The sequence below is a fragment of the Anas acuta genome, chromosome 20 (assembly GCF_963932015.1).
Source record: "Anas acuta chromosome 20, bAnaAcu1.1, whole genome shotgun sequence".
NCBI lineage: Eukaryota > Metazoa > Chordata > Aves > Anseriformes > Anatidae > Anas > Anas acuta.
The window spans coordinates 9,331,831-9,358,229 of NC_088998.1; the positions used below are offsets into that span (position 1 = coordinate 9,331,831).

Consider the following 26,399-nt stretch of genomic DNA (forward strand, 5'->3'; position numbering starts at 1 on the left):
AGTTTGCTGTTTTCTTTAGATCACCACCCAGAGACCGTCCCCTGCTTGTTCTAAAATAAATCAACTTTCAAATTACGTCTTGGTGCTGAAATACCGGCTTATACCGTAATGTCTAATAAAGTCTCTGAACTTGTTCAGAAATAACATTTATTATAATGGGGGAACAAAACCTCTGGGGAAAGCTTCTTAACCTGCTGTATGCAGCAGGGATGATTAAAGATTCAATATACTGCATTTGTTAAATTCAAATCAGCCCCTTGAAAGAATGGTTTGAAGCTTAGAAAAACCCCAGAATTACCACAGCATTACACCAAAATCTTACTGAGGAAATACCATTTCCTTTGGATGTACGTCTTTCAGGGAATAACGCTATTAAAAACGAATTTACACTAAAGTGAAAAATCTTTCATGGTTTTAGTTTGCCTTTTGCCTCTCGATAACATACTGTTATTTTTTCTTTCTGATGTCTATTTTAGCGCCCTAGATTTTTCTTGTCTGAAAGTTTTCAGTGTTAAACTAATTTTTCTCAACTGCGGCAAAGTTTTAAACTTAATTTTGGTTAACTTGGCAGAATTCTTTCCTCCTCTTCTCCTCCTGTGCCTGTTGCTGTGGGACGTGAAGCGAAATGAGGAATTGCTGAGACGAGAGCTCCGGGCTCTGAGAGGAGCACAGTGCTCGGGAGAGCTCCCACCCCCTGCTGGAAAGGGCAGAATTAATGAAGTTTGAAGCTTCTGCATGATCTGGAGTCCTTCGAAACGCAGCTCTGCCTGCCTGCTGCTGCTTCCCAGCTGGGACAACGGGGGAGCAAAGTGGGGACCACCTGGACGCCACCCCCATGGGATTGCTCCTGGGTTTCCAGAGCAGAGTGTACAACAGTGACCTGATGGTGTCGCTGAATTTCTCCCTTGTACATGTTTGTTAATCCTCAAATCATCTTCAGTATTGTGTCCTCTACAGCGGTAAATAAATATATTGTAATTTTTGCAGTATTTTTCTAGAACGTCTTAAAAAAAAATAAAAATCCGAAGCCATCAGCCAGGACAGCCGTTTCCATTGTTGCTGCATGCAGCTCTTTTATTTCAATTTGTCTTTACAGAAATGTGAAGCATCTTCACAATAATTGTACAAAAACATCTCCAGTTGGCTGTCTACAGTGCATCCCAGAAGAACATGTCACAAAATTAGGTCTCAGAGAGGGAAAGAGGTGATTTTTATCTGCCACGGCTGATAAAAACCCATGCACGAGCTGACCTGGAGAGATGACAGGTCCCTCACTCGGGAAATTAAAACGTGTTCAGATAGGCTGAAGTAAAAAGGGGGTTAACGGGAGATAAATATATCCTAACAGTTGTTCGAATACTTGGTTTTGCTTTAATGCATGATACATGGATTTAGTCCATATTTGGAGGATGAAGCTGTTAGTGGACATGTAACATGCAACGGGGTCGTTTGCCAGTAAACCCAAAATATCGCACCCACCCGGCTCCTGCCTAGTCCTGTCTTCCCAGGGCCCTTTTGTGTTTGCATCAAAGCACAAATATTTCGTTCAGAAAGTTTCATTTTTCTAATTTTTTTCCCTAGCACTGGGAGCAATAACAGGGCCTTTCCTCTCCCACAGAAGCTGCAGCAGGGACGAGGCTGCCTTGGGGTGCCCGCAGCTCTCCTGGGACCCCAGGTGGCCCCAGGATTTAGGATTGCTTTCTGACACCCCAGGTGGGGTAAACCCCACATCTGCAGCCACCCACAGCGTGTGCTCTGCGTTTGGTTACCATTTCCAGCTGGTCTTTACCCAAAGCTGTGGCACCTGCGACAACCTGCAGGGACTGCACTGGCTGTTCCCAGGCTGATCCCTTGGAACATCAATAGTTAACCCATTTTTTCACTAGGTAAACTGGAAAAAAAATGAGAATATCCTCCTGATTTATACAGATATATATATAACGTATATATATATATATCTGTATTGTGGTGAGTTATGGCTTAGCCACTGGGTTTAAGCAAAACTGGCATGCCACCACACCATGCACCCGACCTCCTTAGTGCTGCTCGTGCAGCACCAGAGCACACAAACCCCACCAAAGGGTGGGAATTCATCAGTGCTTGCCCCTCTCCGACAGCCCTTTTATAAGCAGAAACAACTCGTTTTGATGCATCAGTGTTTCCAGGACCGTTACAAAAATAAATATTCTTGTTTTTACATTAGTATTGTAACTGAGTCTAAAGAATTAGAAAAAAATTAAACATTTGTTCTCAGACTTGCATCGACCACAGGTAAGTATCTACAGGATTTTTTTTTTTTTTTAAACATCCCATTAGAATGTCAGCTATAAATTTACACCATAGAAATAATGTATGCAAAATGAGTAGGATTTATACACGCAGCTTTTTCTCTTTAAATACACGTATTTATACATTAAACAGAAGCATCGGCGGCGAGGGCGGCTGTCTCGGCACGCGCACGAAGCCCCTGCAGCCTCCCCCACCGTGCTGGGAGGGTTTAAGGAGGGTTGATGTGGCTGAGCCTGGGGCCGTGGGGCTGACCGGGGGCATTTGGCCCTGCACACACCGCAGTGGGGCCGGGACGTGCCCTTTGAGGGGGGCAGCACGTGGAGCATCACATCGCCCACGCCGTGTTTTGGTTCTGGAGCTCTGCTTTGCGCCGCTGTCCCCATGGCTAAGCAGGGCTGGAAACTCTCCGGGCTCTTCCCCAGGCTCCCCCAACCACACCAGCACGTGGAGTGGTGGTTGCAGAGCATCGCGAGGCTCGCCTGGTGCAGCCCCCTCGTCCTGCTGTCCCCCAGCTGCTCTCCCCCTTCAGCCTGCCAAAACTTTTCAGATTTTTTGGCATGACAAGGTACAAATGCAAATAAATAAAACACGTGTCTGCCAGAGCCAGCAAGATCAAATATAGTTAAAAACAAACGAACAAACAAAAAAAATGTAAAAAGCATCAGAAATGGTTCTGTTTGTGCCCACGTCTAAGCGCAGGGGAAGGGGCAGGGCTGCCTGGCTGCAGGTCGTGCAGGGTCTCCTGGCCAGCAAACCAGCAAAAATTAGGATTACAAAAATTCCAAGCCCAGAGCCCGTCCAACCATCAGCCTGCAGAAGCTGTAGTGACTACCAGCTGGCCTTTTTTTCCTCCCAAAGGCCTCCAAGAGCTTCCACGGGACTGGACTTTTCCTCCTGCTTCAGGTACCACAAAGGTCTGTCCTGTCTCAACCCACTTGGTGAGGTGCCGCAGTTTTTAACAGGTTTTTGTAAACAGCTTTGCTTGTGTGTCATGGAGAAGGACTGGCAGATGGTAACGGCAAAATCCCACCCGCCTGCCAGCGTCTGGGGTGCTGCCGGGATGGCACGGCCACATTGTGCTTTACAGGCTTCTCAGCCAAAAAAAATAATAAAAGAAAACAAAATAAAAATCACATTGAAGTTTTAAGATATGAATGTAGAAGTATATAAAGTTACCAACTCGGTTATTTACTTGGCAGTCAAAGAAAACCTTTACACGTCAACATTGTAAAGTGTGCAAAAATAGATGGAAAATCCACCTCCTGTTCTGCTGCAGAGGTCTGAGCCGCCCAGCCGGGGCGGGTTGGGTCCAAACAGCACTGCGAGGAGCCGGGAAGGGGGCGAGGGGAAGGGGCAGCTTGGGGACACGTCCCTGCCCTCAGTGCCTTTGGTGCTGAGCCCCAGGAGCGGTGGTTGGTGCCAGCGCCGCGTCCCTGTGCGCCCTGCCCAGAGCCACCGCGACACCCGGCGTGGCAGCTGCTGGAGCCAGGGTTTGGCTACGCCTGGGCACATGCGACAAGGCCCGTGGCAGACGTCTGGCATGGCTTTGGGTCCGTTTTTGTCTTTTTGGTGTGGTTTGGTTTCTGGAGATGCCGCCAGGGCGCTGCAGGGGGTTGCACCGTCCCGCCCCGTCCTCCCCAGCGCCTCCGCGCAGCTCCCGGCAGCACCCAGCAAGCCGACGGGGGGAAAACTGGGGTGAAAGAGCCACATTTTGGGTATCCCTCGGGGATGTCAGGTGAGAGAGGAGCAGGATGAGCACAGCGTGGCTTCTCTTGTATCAGCGGTGCCCCAAAAATTGCCAACGACCTGCACCCTCCTGCTGAGCAGCCTCAGCTGTGGTTTCGGACACATCCCGCCAGCACCAGCGAAGGCGTTCTCACTAGTTGCGGTATTCATAGAAAATGTTAAAAACACCCACGTGGGTGACTGCCGGCTGTCTGTCCATCTGTCCTGTCCCTCCAGGGCATTTCACAGCCAGGCTGGGCATCGCCTGGCCCCAGCACGGGGCAGCAGCCTCCTTCCTTCCTTCCTTCTTTCCTTCCCTTCTCTTCCTTTCCCTTCGCCCCCGGCCCCGGGGGTGTGCTCAGAGCTGGGTCTCGTCCCGTGTCTCGGGGTTGCAGGGGCCCAGCTTGTTGCTGCAGCTGCTCTTGCGGCTGTGCCCATCGTTGGCCACATGCGCCAGCGGGTCCGAGCGGATCAGGTACCTGCGGGGCAGAAACCGGGCACGCTGCAGGGCTGCACCCCAGCCCCGCGCGTGGAGACCCCAGTTTGGGGTTGGACTGGGGTCGGTGGGTGGTACCTACACGATGTCGTTGAGCTCCAGCCGTGTGTCCGGGGGCGGATTGATCAGGACGTAGGACAAGGTGTTCTGGTGGTCGTTCATCTCGTCTGCCAGGGGAGGGAAGGGGATGGGGAGGGTGAGCGGGGCCGGCACCGTGCCCTGGTGGATGTGCCAACGGGCACCCCGATGGATGCCCCAATGGATGCTCCAATGGATGCCCCAATAGATGTCCCAATGGATGCCCCAATGGACATCCCAATGGACACCCAGAGAATCTGGCAGCCCCCACAGCCCCCTGCAGCATCCCCAGCTCAGCGGGGTCGCAGCCAGTCCCCAGGACAGCACGCCGGTCCCTTTGCAGGGCCGTGCCACCGCAGCAGGGCGAGCACCAGGAGCACTGCCACCACCTCCTCCCGTGCCCCACAGCCACTCCCCAGCCAGGGGACTCGCAGACTCTTCACTTAAAAAATCCCGCCCCAGGAGAAATAAATAAAGGTGTCTTACCTTGTTTTAGTGCAAAGAAAGGAAAAATGTTAGTTCTGCCGCGTTAGGTACAGCACGACGCCTCCAAGCACCTGCCCACGGGGGTCACCTCCAAGCACCCCCCCCCCCACCCCAGGGCCACGACAACGGTTTGCCACCTCCTTCCCTCGCTGAACTGCTGAATTTGTCACCCTCCAGCAACAGCACTAAGCTCAGCCATCGCTCCCTGCTCCTGCCCGGGGGACACGGCCGCCGTGTGTCCCCTTTGGGGATGGCCCTAAGGCACGGAGCCGCCGCGACGCCAGCCCGAGCACGCGGGGCCCTTCGCTACCAAACAAGATCATGGGGAAGGGGGGGGAGCAGGCAGCAGGGAGGGGCAGGGGACACAAGTAGCAGCGGGAGCACAGCGAGGGCGTGCGATGGACAGGACGAAGGGGATGGCAGGGGACAGACGGGTGCTGGGGAGGCGGGATGAGCGCGGCGGGACACGGGCTCGCTGCAAGGCTGCTCACCGGGACACTGGCACGGGTGGCTCTGCATGACCCCCCCCCCTCCCCGAACAGCACTTGGGGGGCAATGGGACACATCGAGCTCCACGGGGCACCTGCTTGGTGGTGCACGGTGGGCAAGGATTGAGCCCAGGCCGAAACCTCCAGCACGGGGCAGGCAGGGGAAATGGGAAGGGTCCCCCTTCATGGACCCCCCCCTTCTGCTTTTTGCTGCTCACCCCCTCCCCAGGGGCCACTTTTTGCTGCTCTCCCCGGTCCCACCACCGCTGAGAGCCCTCGGCCGTGCCAGTGCTCAGCCTTACAGCGAGGCAGGGATGGGGAATGGCGACGCTGGGGCGCACACAGAGCGCGGGACCCGCGGGGTGCACCGTGACGGGGGTCCCCAGGGCACCGCAGGTTCTCCTGCGCCATGGAAGCACCTTGTCCTGCCCCCCCCCCACCCCCATGCAGCGCTGCCAAACCCACCACGTATATTGCCACAGTGTCCCCTGCACCCAGGCAGGGCTCAGCCCATCGGCACCCTCAGGTAGGATTTTGGGGAGGGGGGGATCTGCAGCTCCTGCTCCCACGCTAGCGACGCGCCCGCTGCAGACGGGTGCTGGTGGGGGTGGCTCCCGGGTGGGCTCCCGGTGCCAGGACCCCGCAGCGTGGCTCACGGAGCCAAAACGCTGCCGAGGGAGGGGGGGAAAAGCAGCGAGGTGTGAGCTCCGCAGAGCAGCTGGCAATATACCGAGTTGGCGCGGGGCTTCCATGAGCCACGGCTGGGCTGGTTCTCTGGTGATGGACACGGTTGGTAGGAAAATGCCAACTTTTCACCTTAAGCATGGGCTAGCGAAGCCTAAAACATGGATCAATTGGGCTGTGGCTGACCTCTAGGCTCTCCTGAGCCCCGCTGTGTGAAGCCGTGTGCCGAGCACGAGCCCCGCAGCGCCGAGCCGCCCGCGGCAGGGCTGGGACCGCACGGCTGCCCCACGACCCTTCCCTCCCAGCCCCGAGCTGGGCCCGGGGCAACTGCTGGGACCTACGGGCTGCCAAACTCGGCGTTCTCCCAAACACAAACCTGGGATGAAGCAGGGCTTTCCAAACCCTACAGAGCCATGGAGCTCGCAGTGAGATGCAGGCAGCACGGGGGCGAGCGGCCGCACTCTGCCGTCCCGCTCCATCCCCAGCGCACGTGGCGCTGGTTTGCCCACCAGGAGCCCAAAATCCCCTCCTAGAAATGCCTCTGATTTTACAGATCAACACCAACTCGCAGAGCACTGCGAGGAGGCGGCTGTTAGAGACAGCAGCGGGCTCCTTGCATGAATTGGGCTAGGGAAGTCGTGCTGTTTGTCTCCTGACTTCACAGAGCCTTGCGTCCACCCCGCGGCTGCAGGACGGTCTCTGGTTTTCCACCTCCACCCAACAACTGAGTGCGTGAAAGGCTCGAATATCTAAGGTGAAAAACGGCAAGGGTGTGGATTGGGCTTAGCTGGCATGATCTTGTTGGACGCTGTACGCCGTGAGTCACGCGTGACTCCCAGGGAAAGAGCATTACCTTGCAAATATCCCAGGTTTACCCGATTCATCACATCACTGGCTGTTAAATTTGCTACATCCTCTACAGAACATACAGGGAAAGGCACAGACATAAACAGAGAGAGAGAGAGAGGTCAGCAAGCCATGATTCGGCAAATATTAGAGACGAGCTCCTGCACTTCAGCAATTAAATGAGCAAAAAGACCAAGGCAGGGGGGGAGCAGGCACAGCAAGGTGTTCTTCCAAAACGCCACGGTGTCCAGGCTGGCAGGGGACACGCTGTGTCCCTGCGCTGTCCTGGGGTGGCCGGGGAGCTTCCCATCCCCACCATCGGCCCTTCCCTGCCGTGCTCCCTGCAGGGCCGGGGCAGCGTTTCGGGCAGCGAGTGCCATCAGCCGTGCTGCAGGCCCTGAAGCAGAGCCCTGAAGGGAGCTGGGGGGCTCCCGGGATGAGCCGCGGGAGCTTTCGGGGACCAGATGGGGACAAAAAGAGGCGAATGCTACGCTGCGAGCTGCACCCACCTGTCCCCACTGCTCCCCTGGGGCGGGGAGGCACCCAGTGCCCAGCACCCAGCGCTCAGCACCCAGCGCTCAGCACCCAGCGCTCAGCACCCAGTGCCCAGCACCCAGCACCCAGCACCCAGCCTGCAGAGCCCCGCGGTCGTTCACGTTTCCTCTCCCCACCCTCACGGCCTGCGGGCTGCGAGGATCAGCCAGCAGCAAAACCCCAGGGTTTGGCCCCGGGGTCGGCGCCGTGCGCGGGGGGCCTGGCCGTGGCGATGGAAGCTCGTCCAGCATGGAGCAGACAGGCAGCAGCACAGGATGGTCTCAAAGGAAAAAAGAGAGGACGAAACGAACCAAGAAAGCCGCGGGGTGAGGGCTTCGTCGGGACCGGGGGCCGGGGATTTCCCCCCTCCTCCCGGGGAGGCAGACAGGCTCCAGCAGCGGTGCTGGGGGGCAGACCCCACGAGGAAGGCGGCCGCACAGAGGGTCCCTGAGCGCTGACGACACCACGAAGCCGCACGCACAGCGACACACACACACTGCGGTCACACGCAATGAAGCAAAGCCCTCGGCCCTGCCGCTACCGAAATCCCCGCTGCGGACATTTGGTGAAGGAGGCCGAGCTCACACCCACACTGGGGGCCTTGCACCAGCCCATGGTGGGGGTCACCTCTCCCTGAAGCGCTACGGGGCGAGACCCTCGGGTTTTGCTGAATTGAGGGCAGTGGGTTTGGAGTCTCCTTAATGCCATTTCTACCAGGACAAATGCTGAGCCAACCTGGTGCCCGGTGTCCCCCCCATCCATCCAGTGGCTCATAGCCCCACTGGGGCTGTCCCAGGAATGGTGATCGCTGCCTGGAGCAGCGCTGGGAGTGCAGGAGGAGGGCTGACCAGAAGCTCGCCCACCCCAAGGGACGGGACTGCAAATGGAGACGGCCCCGGTCCCATCCACAGGGCTTGGGCACGTTGGATTACCTGCAGAGCCCACGGGGCGCGCCGCTGCGGGGAAGCGCGACCGAGCGGCACTTACCGTACCCGGTGGTGGGCAGGCCCAGGTGCTTCATGCGGTTTTTGACCAGCTCCGACAGCTCCTGCCTCTCCGAGCGCCGGTACAGGCTGAGGCGCTGCTGGCTGATCCACTCGGCCGTCTTGCTGGAGTGTTTGTTGCCCTTCCTGCTCAGCCGGCGCGCCCACTGCATGCTCTTGCGCCGCAGCAGCGGGTGCTCGGACTGGTCGCTGGAGCACGAGTTCCTGTGGTGGCTCGTCTTGATGCCCCAGTGCTCCTTCACGTCCTTCGTGTCCTCGCAGTCCTCAACATTGATGGAGATCTGTGACTGGAAGCCCGGCAGGTGACGGGGGGAAGCAGGGTGACGGAGCACCCAGGGGCACATTTGGGGGCTGCTGCCTCCCGGCCCACCCCGCACCATGGGACCCGTCCTAGGGACGGAGCCTGCCTCAGGAACGGCTGCTTTGTGGCACCCTGGCCATGTAAGAAGAGCCAGTCCTGTCTCCGACAGGGTAGGACATCTCTGGTGGGCTGGGATCCCACCTCCATGCTCCTCCAGCACATCATCTCCATGCTGCTAAAGCTGCCTGGGCAGCAGATTTGGGGTAAGCTCTCCAGAACACCATCGGCCATGGGGCATAACGGGCGCCTGGTATCTGCTAGCACAATTCTCCCTTGGCTGCCCAAGTGGCAGAATTGCCCTCGTCTTCCTCTCCGACATCTTGCAGCAGATGCGCTGCCACATCTGAGACAGAAAGCCCCGCTGGTAAGCACTAATTTTCGAATAAAGTGGATTAAAGCACCTCTAAGAACGAACAGGATCACATTTAATTAAATGTCAGCGTTCAGCTCCCTGCAGCTGCTTCTACAAAGCTCAAAACCAAAGGTATTCACAGCGGGGCCAGGCTCGCTCCTGCTCCCCGTGCTGCGTAATTACACCTCCCGGCTGCCGGGGCCGTGCCGGAGCTGCAGGAGGGGCTCAAGGCGAGGGGGGGCTCCAGGTGCACACAAACCAGCCCCAAAACCACCCACGGAGCAGTGCCTGTGTTGGGGGGGGCCTGGCAGAGCTGATAATCCCAAGGGAATTCCCCACCACCAACCTAATGCCCGAAGACTGGGAGCAAATGGTACTCACCTGCGCTCTGATGTCGTGGGGCTGCAATTGGGGAAAAAAGAGGGGAAAGATGGGTCAGCACAGGAAATGTGAATCCCTGCTGTGCAGCATCCCCTGGCCCCTGGGAATTTAATGACGTGATGCGCTGGATTGCTGATAAAGCAATCCCTGCTTGCCTGCAGGCACCTCTTTGAGGAGCATCTCTCCCAGCTATGAGCATTTGCACCGAGCTGGCCCCAGGAGCCAGGAAATGCCCCCGAGTTGTGGATGGGGATGGAAACACCCCCAGCCCCTTCCTGCGCCCACTGCCCCTTGCCTCAGAGGTGGCGAACATGTGCGACTCCGTGCGGTAGATGCCGATGGGAATCTCCGCGCTGGAGGAGCAGAGCTTCTGGAAGAGGCGGCCGTACGTCCGGATCCACAGGTCGTCCTCCGTGATCTTCATCTGAGCAGCAGAGCACAAACAGCATCAGCGCCTGGGGCCACCTCTGGGCTTCCCCTGAAGGAAGCCAGACCCGAAAGGAAGCCCCAAAAACATCAGGGGCAGCTCCCGTCCGAAAGGAGGACGTACGGCTGTGGGGCTTGGGACACGGCTCAGAGGTGATTTTGGGGCTGTGGGAGCCCTGAGATTGCCCACACGCGATGCCAGGAGCGATGAGCTGCCCCATTCTGCCCCATTCTGCTCAATTTTGCCTCTCTCCCTGCTGCCCCAGAAGGGGACCCCCCTATATCCACGTTCTCACAGCCCCCACTGCATGCAGCCTTGGTGCCTACCGCGCAGAGGTATCCGGAGCCCGGCGTGGTGTCGAGGCCCAGCAGCAGCCTGGTGATGGTGATCATGTAGTCCTTCACGAACGACTGCGGGGAGACGTTTGGGCAGGAAGACGGGGAAAAAGTTTGCAGGGGCACTTTGGGGGACGCGCTGTCCCCCGCCGCCGAGCTCCCGCGGCGCTCACCTGGTAGAGCAGCGTGTCCAGCATGCTGATGCTGAAGACCCGGCCGGCCGCGAAGGGCAAGCGGAACATGAAGGCCAGGTTGGAGCCGTTCTCGCGCTCTTTCTGGAAGCAGAAAGGGTCTGGGGAGCACCCTTGGTGGGATTTTGTTCCCATCCTCCCGGGGTATTAAGCAAAGCAAAACCCCGCAGCCTCCCCCACGCGCAGTGCGAATGGGTGGGCACCAGCTGAGTGACTCTGGGGGTGCCAGCAGGGAGGCAGGGAAGCATCCCTCACGCTGGGTGAAAGAGGGATTTTCTCCATGGAAACGTGTGAGACATCATCATCGGTTTGTTTTTTTTTGGACACAGGCTGGATGTGGTGCTTTCAGGTGCCTCAGGGTGCGGTTTAGGGGAATTTCCCCCTTGCCAGAAGCCCTCAGCACAGTCACTGAGCTGAAGGAGGAGCCCAGAGGCCACTGCTCAGCGTCCCTGCGCCCAGCACTGCCTTCCCAGGAAGCGAAAGCCTTCCCTTACCTTTTCTAGCTTGGAAAGGGCTAAGGAGTAACTGTCCTTCGCTCTGAACTGCATGAACCTCATGTTGGACGGGTGGGTCAGCTCCGTGATGATGCTGAGGCTGGGGAAGAGCCTGCGATGGGAAGAGACCTGTGGTCCAGCGGCCGCCTCAGAAGCGAGGGGCTGCCTGTGTGCACAGCCCGAGGAAAACCCAAAAAACCCAAACCTCCCCCGTGCCCTCCTGAGATCAGACCTAGTGGGATAGATTTGTGTTTTCCCAGTGCTGCTGTGACCTCTCCCCGCAGCACCTGCACCCCCTGGGCTCGGCCGTGGCTGCCCACCCCACCTGAACATGGTCTGGACGTTGACGATCGTCTTGGCATCGGCCATGTAGTCCTCCTCCGCGCTCATCGTGCTCTCCTTGTCCACCACCACCAGGTTGTCGGCGTAGATGATGCCGCACTGCAGCAAGCTGTCCAGGCTGGGCAGTCCCCAAAGAGAAGAGCGCGGGGTCAGCCCTTGGGAAGGACACAGGGAGGCAGCGCGCTGCGACGCGCACCCAGCCGCCTCCTCGCCACCAGCACCCAGCTACCAGCCTCGCTCCACAACCCGAAAAGCCCACGGCGGGGTCAGCCCTATGGCAGCCGACCCATGGGATGGGAGGGCGAGGGGCTGGGGGCACATCTGCCCCCCTGGCATGCGGGTGTCAGGACTGGGTGAACGCGGTGCCTTTAGACAGCAACACAATTAACAACGGCCACGGGCAGAAACACCTACTTATCGATCGTGCCTTCCATGTAGTAAACCATGGGGAAACAGCAGATGGCTTCCAGAAAGTGGTGCTCTGGCCTGCAGGGAGAGCAACAGAAAGCAAGGGGGTCAGCAGCTCCATGGAGCTGCGCACAGCCGCATCCCCACCACCAGCTGAGGGGCACCCTGGCGGTGCCGCTGCTTCCCCTCCCCTACTGCCCCATCCCCACGCGGTGTGAAATGCCCCCATTAATACAGGGGAGGGCTCGGTGCAATGGGAAGCATCTGCGGAGAAGTACTTGCTTGTTGTCCAGAAGCAACACAATCGGGTTTAACTCTTTGCGGGACCGGTAGTAGGCACGAAGGGGGACGATGAAGTTATACAGCCCGTTCCCTGCGGTCTCTGCCGACACGATGATCAGCTTGTTCTTAAACCCATAGGCCTTGGCATCTTCGAAGCTGTTGTGCTTGCAGCCCTGCAGGGAGGGGAGGCAGCTCGGGGACCCGTGGCAGCCCCCGGCCATCACCCGCCTCGGCCCCAGCGCTGCCGCTCACCTTGTCCAGCCTCAGGCAGCAGAACGGGGCCTTCTCGGGTAAAAGGTGGCACAGGGTCGGCGAGCTCCCGATGTAGGGGGAGTTCGGTGGGTAGCCTTTCACGTACCTGCAGCAGAAATTGCAGAACTATAAGGACACGGGGAGAGTTTTCTGTGCATACAGCACTCAGACCTTTGGAAAAACCTTTAGAGTCACAGACCCAGGACTCAAACACATCAGTGGCAAATGTTTTGCAAAAGTTTCCTGTATCAGACAGAAATGTCCAAAAAAAACATGTACTTAGGAACGATTTTTGTTATGCAAAGGGTCCTGAGATTGCAAATAGGCAACGTTCCCAGCACAGGCAGAGAACACAGCAAGTAGGAGCCTGGCTCAAGGGAGACAGGACAGAGAGCTGCAGGAGAGGAGGGGGACGCTAAGCCATACAAGGAAGCAAAAACCTCACGGCCCATTTTTAGATTTGGTTTTGGTTAACAACTCTTAAGAAATCGTAATGTGCATTTCTGATTAACCAGAAGCAGCAATTTTCACTTAAAGATGGGCACGAATTAAAAGGCGTCCGTGCCACTCTGCAACAAGGGACGGCGCGACCGAATGCGGGCAACTCACTCCACCACCGCCGAGCCCTCCTCATCCGACTGCGTCATCTCATCCTCCGACTGGTCGCTGAGCAGGTCGCAGGGCAGCAGGGACGAGGTGTCGGCCAGCTCGAGGACGGGCGCGATGCTGGGCCGCCGGGTGCCCGAGCCATTCTCCGCCGGCAGCGCCAGCTTGCTGCTGTTGGCGGGGCGGCACTCGGTGTTCTGCAGGTCCATGGCCACTGTACCTGGACGCGGCGGGGAGGGAAGCACAGCGCGCTCTATGAGAAGGGGAAGGGAGCTGAGACAGCACAGCATCCAGCCCGTCAGCCCTGGGGGGACCACGCACTGCACCCGCCCAAGACCTTCAACATGGACCAGAGAAGCTGGATGACCCCCTGCTCCAGCACCTCCTAAAAACCAGATGTATTTATGGAGTTTTAATCATGGCCATCAAGGTTTTGGCCTCAGTTGGAAACCCCAGCCAGAGCTGTCTTCTAAATCTTCACCAAATAGTTATTTTCAGATGGGTGTGAAAGCCAGGAGCTCCACAGCAAGCCAAGCATGGGGCTGGGTGCCCTCCTCCCCCTGCAGCCGTGGGGCTGGACCCGCTCGCCCTTGGGCAATTTCTCTCTCATTGCACTTTCTGAAAAAGTCCCTCTGCGAACAAGCCAAACAAGCCACCTAATGAGAACATTGACGAGCGCTGCTCAGCAAAGCGCTCTGCGGCTTGCTGTGGGATAATCATGCAAATTGCTGCTCATGAATATAAATGCATGAATTATTTGCCTGAAGTACAATGTGCTACTGCAGCGCAGCCTCTCCGGACAACCCCACAACTTGGTCTTCCCAGCTGCAGGCTGGGAGCAATGACTCATGGCGTTTTTTATTTGGGAAACTGCACCACTCGCTGCAGAGCAAACCACGCTGGTTGTGAATCATAAACATGTTTTAGGAGGAGGCCAACAGCATTCATTCTTCCAGCCAGGAGGCGGGGGATTGCTGCAAATATCCTTAATGGTAATGGATATCACGAGCTCTGATGGTGACTTTTGGGCTTGCTGAGAGCACCCAGGACACGAGGAGCAGGGACCTGTGTGTGTTTTGCTGATGGGGTGATCTGGGAGGGGGTGGAGAAGGGGGCCCCATGGACTCACCCATGCTGGCGATGATGCTGTGCACGGGCAGGCGGGATGGGCCGTCGTAGGTGCCCCTGCCCGCAAAGCCCTTCTTCTTCTGCTTCTCCTCCTGCTTGAAGATGAAGGCAGAGTTCTCCTCCTTGGTGATGTTGATGTAGAAACAGGTGTCGGACGCGGCCATGATGTGCCGCGGGCCGGGGTTCAGCAGGATGCTCTTGTTCTCCTCCCTGCGGATGCCGATCAGGCAGACACCGTACCTGCGAGGGGAGCATGGTGCGGGCGTTCAAAGCCAGAGAAAAAACCCTCCAAGGGCCTCGTCCCTGCAGAAGGGACCTCAAAGCACCCTCCAGCCCCAGTGCTGCTCCCAGCACCTTCTCCCTGACCCCAGCTCTGCCCGCTGCCCCCCAGTCCTCACTTTTTGTGTGCGTGGAAGGCGGCGTAGGTGAAGCTCTTCCCCTCGTACTCCATGAAGAACTTGCTGTCGCCCATGCGGATGTGGTAGACCTCATTGCCTGAGCAGCGCCCGTACATCCTCTGCCACTGCTCTGGGGACTCCTGGCCCTCCCTGCAAGCACAGAGACGTGTGCCGGGACGGGGCCACAGCCAGAGCCAGAGCACCCAGGGGTGCAGCAGCTGCCACCGGGTCCAACAGCGGGGAGGTGGCGGCGATGAGCTGTCAGCGCTTGCAGGCCGAGGCTGAGCTCATTTAGATCTCCGACTTTAAGTGCCTTTTTATTTAATGAGGGCTCCCAGGGGAGCGGCGGAGGCAGGGCTGAGAGCCAGTGTTGGCAAACAGCTCAGAGCATGGGGCGAGAAGCTCTGGGAAGGATGTTTTGGGAGGCTGTGATTTCATTTTAACAAAGCACAGCAAGTCCTGGCTCTGCTGAGGGGCAAGGGGCCCGCGCCAGGGCCCACCTAGCTGCTTCCAGCTGCACTTTGTACAGCCCCACAGAACAACCTGCAGGCTCCAGCCTCGCGGTTGGTAAATCAAGCTTCCTGCCAGCGGGATCAGCTCAATACAAACAAGATGTTTTATTCCTGGCCTCCAGCAAGGCAATCTGCACGGGAACAACCAGGCTGTGTGCCCCGGGCTGCCGCCGAAGGCAGTGCCCCCAGTACCTCCCACCAGTAATTGCTGGCTGGAAGGAAAAGACTCCGGGCTGCAACTCGGGCAGTGTTTTGCCAGGACAGGAGCCCCGGGGGCGCAGACAGGGTGCTGCCTGTGCCATGGGTGCCCAGTCCCCCCACCCTACGTGGGCAGCACTCACTGGCCGCGGGAGGTGTGCACCAGCAGCGTGATGAGCGTGGAGGTGGCGGGGCAGACACAGTTGAGAGCCAGCATGGCGTACTTGCACTCCTCCTCGCAGACAACGTGATCTGCAAGGAAGAAGAGTTTAGGGGTAGAGGTAGGGGTAGGGGTAGGAGAAGGGGTAGGGCTAGGGCTAGGGGGTTAGGGTTAGGGGGTTAGAGTTAGGGTTAGGGGGTTAGCGTTAGGGCTAGGGCTAGGGCTAGGGGGTTAGGGCTAGGGCACCGGGTGCCTCTGCTTGTGTTGCCTGGAGATTTCAGGGTGGCAAACCCAAGCAAATCACGGTGCCCTGGGACATGCCAAGGAGGGCAGAGAGGTGCTGGGGTCTGGAGGGCACACTGTGGTGGTGGAAGGGGACAGGGGAACATGCTGGCCCTCCAGACGGGATGGGGACCCACGGCACTCCCTACATACACCTCCCTCCCTCCTCCACTCTGAACCCCTGACCTGCAAACCCACCCCTCACGGGCTCTGAAGACATGGGATCACCCCCAGAAACATCAACTGCTCCCGAAAAGATCCAGCTTGTGGAGGACAGCCCCCTAGACTCACCGGCAAACTTTACATGAAACTTGTTCTCCGGCTTTAAGATCTGAACATAGAGAGGGCAGTTTGGAGCAAAATCTTTCACAGCCCATGCTCTCAGGATGGTCTGGTGGTCCTAAGAGAAGAGCAAAGCCCGGGCTAGCTCCTGGCTGCTTATTTCCCCCAGCGCTTCCACGGCTAGGACAAGCTACAAAGCAGCTTACCGCCGCTGTGCGGTCCACCTCGTTGCGGCTGCTGAGGATGAAGCAGGCTTCCCCGTTGTCCATCCTGCAAACAGAGAGCAGCGCCCGTGCACCACCCAGCCCGGCCACGCCGGGAGCCTGCAGGCACCACCCGGGGCGCCCGCAGAGATGTCAGCGTGGCCATCGTCACCCAGCCGGTGACACTGCTGGGGACGCGTGTGGCTGAATTACACCGTGCTTGCAGCCGTCCTGCATCCCCCCGAGGAATAGTTCATGTTTAGGGATTAGTGGGCAGCACAGGCAGCAGCCAAGCATCCCCAGCAGCAGTGTTTTGGCCCTAGCCCTGTACCCCCCAGTGGCTGCCTGCAATCCCCCCCCGTCCCGCTGCTCACTTGGCTCTCATGAGGTCCTGGTCCTTCAGCGCGGAGCCCTGGAGGTAGATGACCCTCTGCGACCACAGCGGGATCTGCAGGACCCGCCGCACCTGGATGTCCATCTCTGTGGGGCACAGTATCACCACGTAGTAGTCCTGAAAGAGAGGCTCGTTGTGCTCAGCTGGTGCGGCCTGGCCATGCCCAAAACCACTGAAACCCAGCACGGGCAAAACACAGAAGCCGTGAGCACGAGCACAGGCCCGGCCCTGACCTGCAGGCGCGGGTGGGCGTAGAACTCGTTGAGGAAATCCATGAGGAGGTCGATTTTGAGGGAGCTGACACACAGCACGACGTGCTTCTCCGTCTGGGCCCGGTGACGGCTGTAGTTGCCTCCTGATTTCTGTCGCTCCATCCACAGGTAGACGAGCTCCTCGAACTGCAAGCAAAAGCAGGGTGCTGATGTCCCAGCAGCAGGGCGGGGAGGCAGGCCGCGGTGCTTTGCTGCCTCCCAGACACGGTCTGTGGGGTGGCTGAAGGCAGCAGGCAGCTGGAGGGGCCCTGGGGACGTGGGGAACGTCCCCGTGTCCAGCCCAGGGTCTCTGTCCTGCCTCCCCGGCCCTGGCTCTGACCTGCAGCGGCAGCACGACCAGGGCGACGCAGATCATGATGACGACGAGGAGCTGGGAAGGCCAGATCTTTGGTGTCACGTCTCCGTAGCCCACCGTGGAAAAGGTGACGATGCAGAAGTAGAAGGACTTGAAGAGGGAGAGCTTCTCACCTGCTCTTTCCAAATGCTGGATGCCACAGGTGCTGCAGGGGGAAAGCACAGGGCCCTCGAGCACTCAGCTGAGAAGATTGCCTTCACTGACAGGGACTCACGAGCCCCAAAGCTTCATTTCCTGTCCTCTCAGCAACTGAATTGGTATTATATGCTTCAAATCCAGACCGAGGGGATGGGAGGAAAGCCCCAGAAGCCTGATTTAGAGCTAAGCACCCACCTGGAGCAGGGCTCCTTTCGGAAACCTGCCCCTGCTGTTGGCTGAGCACAGGGTAAGGGCCCTGTTAATCAGCTGGGCCTACAAATGAGCTGCCCAGGGGCATGGTGGCGGGGGTTCAGTGACACTCACCCCGTGAAAACGAGACAGAGCAGGGTGCAGATCAGGATGAGCACCTGGTTGAACATCGCCGACTGTGTCCGCTGGATGGCTCGGTGCAGGTCGTTCTGGGGACGGGACAGGAGCCTCAGCAGCAGCACAGCCACAGCCCCTGCAGCTGCCCGCAGGCTCCAGAAACATGAAACCCTTGGCAGGGTCGGGCATTTCTGCACAAAGCCACGATGGTCAGCCCAGGGCTGAGCTGTGCCATGGGACCAGGGGCATGTGGAGGGGTGGGCATCCCCTGCTCACACACCAAAGGGACCCGACCCGCAGCCCAGCCTCACCAGGAGGCGGCCAGCCAAGCCTCAACCCCACAAACTTCATCCCAGCACCTGAAAACCTGCCCAAAATCTGCCCTCGGGCACCTCAGTGCCGGGTTGTGGCACAGCAGCCTTTTAGTTCCTATGGCAGAGGAGCTGGGATGCCCGGGAGGGATGTGTCTGGTCACTTACTATCATGTTTTCCAGGGCGTACTTGGCAAGCCAGCAGTTCAGAAAAACGGGGATGAACAAATTCCGCAGAGGAGGCCAGAATATCTAGAAAAGCAAGAGTTTCTCACAGGCTGACTTGCAAAGGACTCGGAGCAATGGAGTTCTTTACCAAAAATAACTGCCAGCTGTAAATACTCTTGGCCAGGCACCTGCTTTTCTATATTTCACCACCAAAACCGCAGTGTGTATTAAACTTAAAGCTGCTTTAAGCGACCCCGGGGAATACACACCGTGATAATGAAGGGCACTGTGTTGATCATCTCCAGGATGAACGAAATGCGGAAAATCTGTTCCCAGATGTTCCCCTGAGGAATTAAAAGTAACAACAATTAATTAAAAAGCTTGAAAGCATGCCAAAGGCCAATTAAGACGCTCCCAGTGCCCCGGCCCCTGCTAGACGTGCGAAGGATGCTAGCGCAGGCAGGATGATGCTGCGCTTTGCTTGGCAGTCATGGTGCTGGTGCCAGACAAAACTTCCCAAAACACCCATTTTTTTCCCAGATGGGTGGCACCTCTGTCAGTGGCTGTCCCTGACAAAAGCTGGGGACAGCAACGCTTTGTGTAAGGACTGAGGCAGCAACAAACACAAACCTCTGATTCAAACAATGTGGGGGATGCCGGAGCTGAACCTTTTCTGCCCCCAGGGATGAGAATCAGCCACAGATGGGCCCAAGCCAGAGAAATATCTCCACCAGCCACACAAAACATGCAAAAACCCTCCCGAGGACTGTGAGGAGATGCTGTTTGCTAAAGTCCCAGCCTTTGGCCAGCTCAGGGAGCCAGCACACCCCCATCCCCTGGGGCAGCGCCCACTGGCAGCAGCGGGACAGGCGCACGGAGGACAAATGGCCACAGTGACCGCAGCCTCCCAGCGTGGTGCTCACCTTGTAGCTGAGATAGATGAGCAGCATGGTCTCCAGGAAGCTGATCAGAGCTATGCTGACCTGCGGAGACAGACAGCAGGCACTGCTCGGGGTGTGCTCCTGCACACCTCAGCCTCAGCCTCCCCGCTCGGTTTTCCTGCACCCGTCTGGTGCGTCGGTGGGCACCCAGCACCGTTACCTCCACGTGGCCGGGAACTCACCTGAACAGCCCACAGCGGCAGCTTTCTATCCACCCAGAAGATATGTGACCTGCAAAGAACACAGCAGATGGATCCGAACCGTAGCCTAATTAGCAGCGCCTTTACTCCTCACTGCCTGCCAGCCCGAGGCCATCTCTGACTTCATCTAAGGCGGGCTCATTACTGGCATTGCTCCATGCAGAGCCTGAAGCCGGGTCTGACAGTCCCTGAGCTCCTGTGAGCCCACCCAGCTCAGCTCCTGTCCCACCAGTGCCCCCAGCCCATTCCAGCCCCCTCCTCACTGGGAGGCTCCGCGCCCACCGCTGCGTCCCCGCTGTCACAGCAGAGCCAGACCCAGCGCCACGAGCATCCCACAGCTCACCAGTTTATCTTCGTGGACTGGTTGAAGACTGTGTAGTTCTGCTTTTCGCATTCCCAGCTGGAACAGAAACAGAAACCCGGGGAGAGCAGTCAGTGGGACAGTGGAGGGACAGAAGGACAGACAAGGGGTGCAAGCTTTGGCTCCCCAGCTCAGGGGATGGCATCTCCAATCTGTCCTGATACTGGGAGAGGCCCTCAAACAACACCCTATGGGGTCAGGCTCGTGCTGGTGCCCATCCTGGTGGTTTTTGCAGGACCCTACCTCGCCCGAGCAGTATTAAACACTTCAGTCACCCTGCCTGCTGGCAAGGGATGCGCTCCCACAGGCCAGCATCAGCTTTACCATGTGCACACCCAAAGGGGCTGATGTCCCCCAACTAACGGGGGGGTGTCCCCAAATTGCAGCTGCATTAAACCTCACCAGGCTGCCTGCCCGTGTCGCTCTTAATTCTCACGGAGTCGCAACCACTTGTGGGCAGTGCAAATGTCCTTGGCCGTCTGCAACCTTTACACAGAGAAAATCAAACTGCTAATTCTCATAGAGCACCCTAGCCCTTTGAAAAAAATAAAAATAAAAATCTGCATGTGAGATAAACAAAGCAAGGACATATTAAAAACAGGGCTCTGCCGAAACCCGGAGCAGAGCTGCTAGATGGAATCATCCGTCACCTCGGGGATCTGACTGGCAAAACGCATTTCATTCCCTAACACTTAAATGGGATTTAGCAGACGTGTGTGTCTTCAAGGGCGTCGGCATCCAGAAAACACCTGCCTGGCAATGCGCTGTGTGCCTGGGCTGTGCGCCCCCGGTTTCAGAGCCCTGGCCACAGGTGGGGTGGCACTCACCAGCCTATGCCCTCCTCCGGGTTGTCGAGCAGGACACGGACGATGTAGAGCAGGCAGGTGAGCAGCTTCAGCGAGAAATTGAAGAGGCGAATCCTCAGACCTGTGGCACAGGGGGCACGGCGTGGGCAAGGCAGCACCCCATGGCATGGCCCCATGGCACAGCTCCATGGCATGGCCCCATGGCACAGCAGGTGCAGAAAAGGAGCAGACACAGAAGAGCACGGGATGGGCAGAGCCCCCTCGCTGGGCTGCGGGCAGCGTGCAGGAGGGGCGCCGAGCAAAGCCTCTCCATCCGCTCTCCCTCCCCAGCCAGCTGATCGGGTTATTACTCAAAGTGCAAGTGAGGAATTCATCACATTTTCATTAAAAACTTCCCCGTGGGCACCCTGTTGTGCCACGCTCCAGCATTTTAACGAGCCGGCAGGATGCAGGGAGGAAAGGAAAATGTGGGCTTATGAATTAACGAGCGGGCTCCCTCCGGACAGCTGATGAGAAAACAGCTTCCAACAGCATTAGTCAAGGGGCAGCTCATCTGCGGGGCCGAAGGGAGGGTGAGGGGTTTTGAGGGGCCATGGGGGTGCCCAACTCCAGCTGGGGACAGGGCAGGGGGTGGCAACAGCCCCAGGCTGGGCACCAAATCCTGGCTCAGCACCAAGGCCGGACGGGGCCGGCTGCCAGCAGATGGCAATGGTTTCTCGTCCCCACTGCCACACGAGCAGGGATCACTCACTCGACCGCTGGTTTTTGATGAAGAAGAGCTTCAGGCGCTCCTTGAAGGTGTTCTCATTCACGTAGAACTCCACCTGCACCCTGCGGGGACAGCACCCGTGGGGACGGTCAGTGCGGGGGGCATGGGCAGGACCCCAGCACCCAGCCCTGGCCCCTGCAAGCTGGATCTCCCCGGAGCCATCCCCAGCAGCCCCATTGCCCCCAGGGCAACCCAGCACCCACTGGTGGCATCCCAGTGCCCCATGGCATGGCTCCAGCTTGGGTGAAGGGCTCTGCTCTCATTCAGGTGCACCAAGCTAGAGCCTGGGGGGCGAACACCTCCCCTAATGTGCACCGTGCAGCTCTCTGCACCCCCTGGGATGCTGCTCTCCCCCTGGCTGTATCCCCCCAGCTCCGTCCCCCTGCCCGCTCGCAGGGCTGCAGCCAGCCAGGGCCATGTCCCACACGTCAGCCTTACCCGTGCCGGAGCAACACTCGGCAGCGAAGCTGTTAAGAACCAAATCTGATCAAAAAGGAGGAAAATTCCCCCTGTTGCTAAGAAACCGCATTTGGCCGTTCCAGAAGAAGCCAGGAGCTGCCAGCCAGCCCTGAGCATCCCTCGGTGGCTGGTGGCACTGGGGTGAGGTGAGGGACAGCCACCACCGGGGGCTTCTCCCAGACAGGGTCTGAACCAGGAGGAACGAGGGACCAAGCCAACCCCGCTCGTCCCAGCCCCACTGGGCACAGCCGCTCCCATCCCAGACACATCCCCCCCCTCCAGCTCCATCTTGTACACCCAAAACCAGAATCCAGCCCCAAATCGTTCCCGTGGGCAGGGCTATAAGGCACACTGCCTGCTCAGTGCAGCCCGATGCTCTGCTTTAGGTTCCCGGCAGGACAGGGCCCATTCTTCAGTGCCACCGCTAATAACGGGGTCAAGTGCCAAGATTTAGCAATTTCCCCTCTCTCACTCTATTTTCTAAGCCCCTGAAACACTGCTATAATTACTATTTTTTAACTGCTTGGAGGTCACCAAGGCGCATTGCCAGGCGAGGCGCAGACCATGGGCACCAAACCACGGTGTCAGACCCCGAATTCCCTGCCCCGTGCCTTCCTCCTCCGCAGTCCCTGTGCCCACGTGGCACGGGCTGCAGCCAAACACGGCCCCAAGGACGTGATTTATGGGGCAGCAGCTGCCAGGATCATGTGGTAGACGGGAAAACAAACCTTCACCGTGTGTGAACACCGAGCTGGGCGGGCAGGGAGCTGGGGAAGGCTCAGGAGCCCCCAATATTTGGACCCTGTGCTGTGATGCCGGCATTTAGCACCCAGCTGTGCCCACAGGAACGTGGCATCCCTTCGAGAGCTGCTCGTCAGGTTGGAGAGGCAGGCTTGTACTTTACAAGCTTCTTATGTACAAAAAGCAAGCACATGGAGAGAAAACCATCGCCTCAGGCATGATAGTTGGGATAATGTTTTATAAGAGTTATCAAACTTTCAGTTGCCAAATGTGTCCCTCTGGCCCCGAAGCAACGCAAACCCCAACGCCTGCACCCCGCACGGCCAGGATGGGATGGCAGCAGAACCTCAGGGGCTGGCAGGGAGGGATGAGGAACTTTGCAAGCACAGCTCAAACACGTTAACATTAACCTTTTCCAAAGCCAGACTTTGCAAATAATTCGGCTGTGCCAGGGCATAAATCAGGCAGCTTGCAATGCCACCCGCCAAGGTAATTGCTCCTTCTCCGTGTTAAAAACCCCAAAATGCCCAGCGTGGGGGGACCTCGGGGACACCGCTCATCTCCCTGCCATAAGCAGCACAAATCCCTGGGGGCAGCCAGCCAGTTAGTCCTGCAGCCCAAAGCAGGACTGTGAATATAAACGCTGGTGGATAAAAGAAGTGAATGATTAGGAGAGATCTGCCTTTGACGGTGAAGTTGCCGTACACCTCCAGTAAGAACCACAAGGCAATGGGGAGAAGGAGTACTGGGAAAGCAGCTGAAATGGCCCTGGGGGGAGGTGGGTGCTGGCTGCTGCCATGGGGCAGCCCCAGTGTGGGGCTGGGGTGGGCACTGGCTGAGTCCCACCCATGGCGAGCGAGTGGTGGCTTTACTGGGCAGCAGTCACAGGAAAGCACAACAGATCCCGCTTCCAGATAGGGACCTAATAGATCCGATCCTTTAGAGCACATCCTCTAATTTCACTATCAAGAATTCAGTTTAAAATAAAAATCAGCGTGCCCATGGCACACCCCGGCTGCGCTACCACGCTGCTCGCAGCCCCAATTCAGCATCCCCACTGCCCGGCTCACCCAAGCCACTCTCCCCAGAGCCCCCATGCCCACAGCACCCAGTGAGGATCCCCAGCCCCCCAGGACCCCCATCTGCAGGGTTTGCACCAGATCGTGCCCTCCCAGCACCCGGCAGCTCTGCGGGGCCATGCCCTGGGGGGGCGGCAGCAGCTCAGCCCCGCCAGCCGCCCCGATAAGCATCGAGGTACAAGTTTGGTTACAAGCCCTCGCTTGGCAGTGTAATTACTGCTATTATGCACTCCATAATGCCTGAGCAATTTCATTTTCTTCGCCCGGTTATTTACTGTGCTTTATTAATCTAAGATTAGAGACAATTTGTTCTAAGGCGATGAGCTCCTGAAAAAAAAGACACAATAATTTCTTCTGAAAAGCGCAGGGTACGAGACCGAAACGGGCACAGCCCTGTTCAACAGCGTTACAACAGGCAAGGAGGAGCCCGGCCAGCTGCCAGCCCCCACCCACACCCCCCCCAGGCCCCACACACCCCGTACCCCACCACCAACCCACCCGTGACGGCGACAAGCGCAGCTCCAAACCGGGGCTCACCCTGGGGGGCCGCGGCCGTACCCCGAGCTCCTCGTCCCCATGAGGCCCGGGGGGGCACGGTGGGCGCAGCGGCTCCTCTCCAGCCCCGTGGCTGACAGCTGCCTGAAAACTGAGACGGCTCCGGGAGCGGCACCCAGCAGGGACCCAGCGCCCAGCACCGCCTGGGTGCTGCCCAAAATCTCGCCGCTGCTCCCCGAGGAGGGGTTTACGTGCATGGGATGCTTTGGTTCTGTTTCACGAGGATGAAAATATTTTGCAGTGAATGTGTCGTGGAATAAACGTGGCTCTTGAAAGAGAGGAAGAGGTAGCAGCAGCTCTCTGCATCTCCAATCCCTGCTCCTACAGCTGTCTGGGGAGCACCATACACCCAGGGAACGTCTCAGGATGAGGGAGGAGGTGACCAGCACACGTGGGGACACCGGGAGCCACCACAGGGAGCTGCTGGGGACAGCGGAGGGGAGATGGGCGCACGTCTGCGTGCACGTCGGGTGCATGCATCAGGTGCAATTACAGCACCTGGGCGCCTGCCAGAGCGAGATGCGCGCCGCAGGCTGCCCCCGCGCTCCGTCAGCACTAATTGAACAATTGCTGGGAGGAGGGGGTGTCGCGGCTCCGCACCGCCCGCACAGCTCAGCCCCGGGAGCAGGCAAGGCAGCGGCTTCGAAACGGAGCCCTGTGGGCTCTGTTGTGCAGTGGCTTCCTCAGAATTTTCTCTGTTTACCATGGGAATAAACCGAGGAAAAAAACCCACAAGGTATCTCCTGTATTATTACAGATTTGTGCCTTGTGCCCAAGGGAATGAGGCGATATTGCCAACCTCTCCGCGGCAAATTAAACACAGCTTGGGTAATGCCACCCTGGCTCCAACAGGGAACACTACAGATTTGTTAAGATTCTGGTAAAAAGCAGGCTCCAAGCAGCTGCTTTTGGAAAGGGGCTGCCCACCAGCAAGGGCAGCTGCGCCTCGTGGGGCTGGTCCTCCCAGCCACCCATCACGGCCCCATTCACCAGCTCCACAAATGTCTCCGTGCCACCAGGCAGAATGGCTCAGGCCCTGCCCATGCTGCAGGAAAATCTGTACCAACAGAGCAGAAATCTGCTGCTGAACTTATTTTCCTCCTTGCCGTTCACTGGGGAGGCTGCTGGGGAAGAGGGAGCTTTGTGCTGCAGGAGCTGACCGGCTCGTCGTGCCCTGGAGGATGCTGCGGTTCCTCTCCAGCTCCATGCAGCACCTGTGGCGCTCAGCCTCAGGCCGAGTTTGCAGCCTCGAGGTGTGATAGCTGCAGGTGGTGAGGAAGGGATTTTCCTCCTCACACGTGGGCAGCACGAGCCCAGGCAGGGACACACTCGTCCCTGCATCGACCACACGGGGAACCCAGCCCTGCACTGCCCCGCAGCCACACTGTTGCTCTCAATAATAAAAAATAAAATAAAATATGAAAATTCAGAAAGAGAAGATGCAACAGAATAACATGCTGCGCTTTGTTTGCCCTATTTGTTTTGCAACATTGGAGATTGACACTCAGGAATCTGCTCCGATAATTGCTTCTGCTGATGAATCTGGATTGTTTAATTAGAGTCTGCGCACGGAGCTCATCGCTAATGGGCAATCACCAGTTTGCTGCCAAGATATCACTCCTGCCCCAGGAAGGAGCCGAGCAGATATTGCTCCCCGTGGTGTGACCCATTTCGGTTTCAGGAAGCTCTGCAGGCGCTGCCCGTGACCCTCGGTGCCAGGAGCAGCCAAGGAAGGAGCTGGGGCAGCCTGGAGCACCCCGAGCACCGCTCATGGCAGCACGTCCTGCTCGCGCCGCTCCCGACACGACATGCAGGCATGCACGGCACTTACTGTGAGAAGGAGGAATCCACGCTGAAATCCTCGGCGTGGGGCCTACGGGGCGAGAGCATCACAAGGGGCGAGGTCAGTGTCCAACAAATGGCACGGTGGCCAGGCAGCGCCAGGGAAAGCTGGCACCGAGCCCTGGGACTGCTCGGGGTCACCCCAGGGTCCCACCTCGGGCACCCGGGGATGCTCGGGTGGCTTTGTGGGTGCCCGGCTCTTCTACGGGCTCAGCTCTGCAAATAAAAACCTTTACTTGTGCTCTTTGGGTTTTCTTTGATGAGCCTCTGCTCTGCCTCGAATCAATTTCACACTTTGTGCAAAGATTTTCCATTCGGGAAGGTGCCGCTCGGGGTGCTGCCGGGCGCCTGGCACCGTGGGATCCCTGCGCACCTTCAGGGAGCTGAGCTTGTGCTCACGGTTGGTGATGATAAAAAGGAAAATAAACGAAAATAAAAGAACACAAAGGAAAGATGA

At 58.0% G+C, this 26,399-nt stretch overlaps 1 protein-coding gene across 16 annotated transcripts in view; it reads right to left on the minus strand.

Moving 5' to 3' along the window:
- Positions 1–1,047: 1,047 nt before the first annotated feature.
- The window catches only part of KCNT1 (potassium sodium-activated channel subfamily T member 1), a 68,023-nt gene continuing 42,671 nt past the window's right edge, over positions 1,048–26,399 (minus strand). For 6 of the 16 annotated variants that reach the window (XM_068656580.1, XM_068656589.1, XM_068656583.1 and 3 more), the window contains 28 exons: positions 21,249–21,328; positions 20,519–20,618; positions 19,674–19,730; positions 19,313–19,361; positions 19,113–19,172; positions 18,459–18,533; positions 18,190–18,273; positions 17,708–17,802; positions 17,210–17,390; positions 16,852–17,016; positions 16,599–16,735; positions 16,228–16,291; positions 16,031–16,139; positions 15,441–15,549; positions 14,588–14,737; positions 14,191–14,429; positions 13,065–13,281; positions 12,456–12,561; positions 12,204–12,376; positions 11,928–11,999; positions 11,497–11,631; positions 11,172–11,283; positions 10,660–10,761; positions 10,478–10,561; positions 9,725–10,148; positions 8,614–8,893; positions 4,593–4,677; positions 1,048–4,493 (listed from right to left, as the gene is read on the minus strand). In XM_068656580.1, coding sequence (XP_068512681.1) covers positions 4,194–4,493; positions 4,593–4,677; positions 8,614–8,893; positions 9,725–10,148; positions 10,478–10,561; positions 10,660–10,761; positions 11,172–11,283; positions 11,497–11,631; positions 11,928–11,999; positions 12,204–12,376; positions 12,456–12,561; positions 13,065–13,281; positions 14,191–14,429; positions 14,588–14,737; positions 15,441–15,549; positions 16,031–16,139; positions 16,228–16,291; positions 16,599–16,735; positions 16,852–17,016; positions 17,210–17,390; positions 17,708–17,802; positions 18,190–18,273; positions 18,459–18,533; positions 19,113–19,172; positions 19,313–19,361; positions 19,674–19,730; positions 20,519–20,618; positions 21,249–21,328 — 3,844 coding nt within the window. In that variant the 3' untranslated portion in view covers positions 1,048–4,193. Of the gene's footprint in view, positions 4,494–4,592; positions 4,678–5,556; positions 6,996–7,099; positions 7,163–8,613; positions 8,918–9,724; positions 10,149–10,477; positions 10,562–10,659; positions 10,762–11,171; positions 11,284–11,496; positions 11,632–11,927; positions 12,000–12,203; positions 12,377–12,455; positions 12,562–13,064; positions 13,282–14,190; positions 14,430–14,587; positions 14,738–15,440; positions 15,550–16,030; positions 16,140–16,227; positions 16,292–16,598; positions 16,736–16,851; positions 17,017–17,209; positions 17,391–17,707; positions 17,803–18,189; positions 18,274–18,458; positions 18,534–19,112; positions 19,173–19,312; positions 19,362–19,673; positions 19,731–20,518; positions 20,619–21,248; positions 21,329–24,082; positions 24,811–25,931; positions 25,974–26,399 lie in introns of those variants that run through there. The other 10 variants (XM_068656592.1, XM_068656591.1, XM_068656593.1 and 7 more) reach the window with 10 other exon arrangements.